General features: G+C 77.4%; 1 protein-coding gene across 1 annotated transcript in view; it reads left to right on the top strand.

Moving 5' to 3' along the window:
• H696_06344 (hypothetical protein) overlaps window positions 1-172 on the top strand; it is a gene marked incomplete at both ends in the record, with an annotated part of 604 nt that extends 432 nt beyond the window's left edge. The window contains one exon of the mRNA XM_009500086.1: window positions 80-172. Within this exon, the coding sequence (XP_009498361.1) occupies window positions 80-172 (93 nt within the window). The remainder of the gene's footprint in view (window positions 1-79) is intronic.
• Window positions 173-886: the final 714 nt, after the last annotated feature.

Genomic DNA, 886 nt, shown 5'->3' with positions numbered 1-886 from the left:
GGGGGGGGGGGGGGGGGGCCGCTGACGGGTCTGCAGCTGGTCCCCGGGGAGCCAAGCGAGCGCGCCGCCCGGCGGGAAGGGCCGCCAGCTGAGGCGCACGGCCGCGGCCCGTGGCCTTTTCACATGCGCCACCGGGGGCGGCACTACCCCTGGGCGCGCCCCAGCCGGGTGACGGTGATTCACCACTCCATCAGGCTGGCCGTCGCAACGGCCGCACCCTTTGGGCGGGGGGCCGCGCCCCTCTCGGCCGAGCAGGCGCCCGGGCTGACCCGGGCCTGTTCGCACGCTGAGGCCAGTGTGGGAACCGGCCAGCCGCCCCGGGACCAGGTTCATATGAGTAATGCCCGGCCCCCGCTTCCTGCCCCCGGGGGAGCGTCTCTCGCGGGCAAGGGCCCGAGCATTCCGGCGCGCCTCCGCCGGACGGGTGTCGCGGAAGCCCCGCCCGGCGTTGGGGGCGCTCCCCCGCCTTCAGGCCCCCCCCCCCCAGGTCTGGACTCGGGGTGATGTGCTGGCCGGTTGCCAACCCCGCCGCGGAGACGCAGTGGGCAGCCCGGCTCGCTGGCCAGCCGCTTGCGTGATCCGCGCCAATAACCCGGGGGAGGTGGTTCGCGAGGCGCGCCCGCCGGGGCGCCCCAGCCCCCCGCGTAGGTGCCTCCTCCAGGGGCCGCCTGGAGATGCGACACCGGGGGGCAGGGGGTGCGGGTGGCCCTGCCGGCCGGGCCAGCCCCCGAGACCGGGCCAATATGAAGCCCCCACGGCGGGGGGGGGGGGGGCCCCCCCCCCCCCCCCCCCGCTCACGCATGACTCCTGTCTGCTCTTGGCGGGGCAATATATCCCGCTCGTGGGCCCCCCCCCCCCAAGCGGCAACATGGCCCCCCCCCCCCCA

This window comes from Fonticula alba (assembly GCF_000388065.1).
Source record: "Fonticula alba strain ATCC 38817 unplaced genomic scaffold supercont2.128, whole genome shotgun sequence".
Classification (NCBI taxonomy): Eukaryota; order Rotosphaerida; family Fonticulaceae; genus Fonticula; species Fonticula alba.
The sequence above is the reverse complement of the archived record's forward strand: the minus strand, read 5'-3'. Positions and strand labels throughout refer to the sequence as shown.